Source organism: Otolemur garnettii, unplaced genomic scaffold (genome assembly GCF_000181295.1).
Source record: "Otolemur garnettii isolate 467f Iridium unplaced genomic scaffold, OtoGar3 scaffold00030, whole genome shotgun sequence".
NCBI classification, from domain to species: Eukaryota; Metazoa; Chordata; class Mammalia; order Primates; family Galagidae; genus Otolemur; species Otolemur garnettii.
The window spans coordinates 1,578,576-1,580,669 of record NW_003852425.1 but is presented as its reverse complement, the minus strand read 5'-3'; the positions used below and the strand labels follow the sequence as shown (position 1 = coordinate 1,580,669).

The 2,094-nt window shown below is 44.9% G+C and overlaps 1 protein-coding gene across 1 annotated transcript in view; it reads left to right on the top strand.

Moving 5' to 3' along the window:
* Positions 1-1,409: 1,409 nt before the first annotated feature.
* The window catches only part of FAM170A (family with sequence similarity 170 member A), a 6,544-nt gene continuing 5,859 nt past the window's right edge, over positions 1,410-2,094 (top strand). Inside the window, exon 1 of the mRNA XM_012804598.1 lies at positions 1,410-1,494. Coding sequence (XP_012660052.1) covers positions 1,425-1,494 — 70 coding nt within the window. The 5' untranslated portion in view covers positions 1,410-1,424. The remainder of the gene's footprint in view (positions 1,495-2,094) is intronic.

Genomic DNA, 2,094 nt, shown 5'->3' with positions numbered 1-2,094 from the left:
GTATGTTAAAAACTTCTAGCACAAAAAGTTTTTAAAAATGCTCTTTGCCCCTTCTTTTTTGGAAATTCTCTAGGAAACTGGAAGATTTATGCTATCAGCAAGTTTTCACAAGATTACCTTTGCCCTCTCTCTACTCTCCTCCCTGAGGACTTTAGGGTATTTTGAGGTGCTCTTTCAAATTTGGGCCCACCTTAGTCTGCTGAGTATTTCTCGTGTCAGCAGTGACTTCTGGGAGTCCACCTCATTCCTGTACACCAATATTGCCACTGGATTGGGGCCACTGCCTCAGAATGAGGTGTCTCTAATTTTAGATTGGAATCAGAGAGATCCAGATGGGTTGCCACTTATAACTGGTATAAATTTGAGCCCATGAGCAGAGATGTGCAAGAAATAGTATGGAATTTTTCTTTTTTGGTATAACTTCACTTAATTTATAAATTTAAGCCTTGGTTTTGCTGATGTCCTATTTGGACTTCCACTCATCCTTATTTAGAAATGATATAGAATCAAGGTTTTGCAGGTAGGGTGAGAGCACGGTCAAGAGCTATTGGGGCACCCAACAGCTCAGCCACCATGGCTAGCTGATGTTTGGTGGTTTCTGTGCCATGCATGGGACAGGTTGCCATGATTCTGCTTGCATGCACTATGCAGCCATCTCCTCTTAGAATTTTTGCTACATTTACCTCTCCAGCCACACTTTAGAGGGCTCCTCTCTTCCACAGTTTGTAGATCTCTCTCTTTCTCTCTCTCTCTGACCTAATCAGCACCTCTCAATACTGTAGTGGGATAAGAAGGGGAAAAAAGGGAATCCTGCTTCCCTTATGTTTCTGCTCAAGTTTGCTCTTTCCTATGGAGTTTGGAGTTTAGAAATAAAAGTCAAGATGATCAGCATGCTATTTTTGCTCTCAGCCCCGCCTTACCCCTCCTGTGAGCAATGAACACAGAGCCTGTTACCTGCTTAAGTGCAGAAGGGAAGAGTGAAAAAAAGAAAGAAAAGGAAAAAAGTTAAACAGAAACACATTACATCTCAAAATATTCTGCCACATTTGAAAGACTAGAGTTGAATTCATTAGAGAGGTTCCATTGGGGAAAAAGAATTGTTCTTAAAAACAAGGTGTCTGCCATTGCAGAGACTGTGTTGGATCTAGGTCTGAAGAATGCTCTGATGTCATCATCGAGGTCAGGGAATTCTGCTGTGGGCTTGGTGACCTTTGACCCTTAACAGCCCTGCAGTGCAGTGAGCACTGGGCAGTGCTGCTGGTTCACTAAGTGGTGTGAGTTCTTTAGCCATTTGGGAGACTTGACTACTTCGATTTGTACTGAATCACTTTAACGAATTTCCTGAGAGCCAAGAGGGGCCAACCTATTGGGAAAAGGGTGAGCTGGACATTAAGCATCTTCTAGGGGTTCTTCCAGTTGATGCTATGAAACGGCGGCAAAAGAGGAAGCATCTGGAACATGAAGAGTCCCAGGAAACTGCTGAGAAGGGAGGAGGTACGTGCTGGGCAACTTGTCTGAGGCACAAGCCTTGCTGGCTAGCCTGTGCCTTCTTTAGGAAGGCGGGATTGGGAGAAAGTGCCACCTATGAAGTAGGGAGGGAGAGATGTGGCATTGGCTGAAGGGGCCATATATATTTTGAGAGTAGCAGAGATGGGAGATGGCACAGAAAGTTCAGAGACCCCTGACAGGTAGAAAGTCAGCCTTGTTGGTCTGAGAACTTCTCTCCTGGGGCTGCTGGCACCCAGAGCTATGCCAGGGCCCTGGCAGGCTGGGGTCTTGCTTATAGACCCTGTGATGCAGCTTTTCTCAGTTTCCCCATTCTCTCTTAGTCTCTGTTTGCTCCTCCCTGGGGTCTCTAAGTAGGGTTATGAAGGCTGCTGAGAGAAATCTGTGAGTGGCACTCTTTCTTTTAGCATAAAAGAAAAAGCAGCCCAATGAGTTAAAGACTTCATTGGAAAATATTTTGAGAAGTGAAATGTTTGTTAGAAAGTAGAATCAGGGGCAGTGCCTATGGCTCAAGGAGTAGGGCACTGGCCTCACATACCAGAGGTGTTGGGTTCAAACCTGGCCCTGGCCAAAAACTGCAAAAAAAAA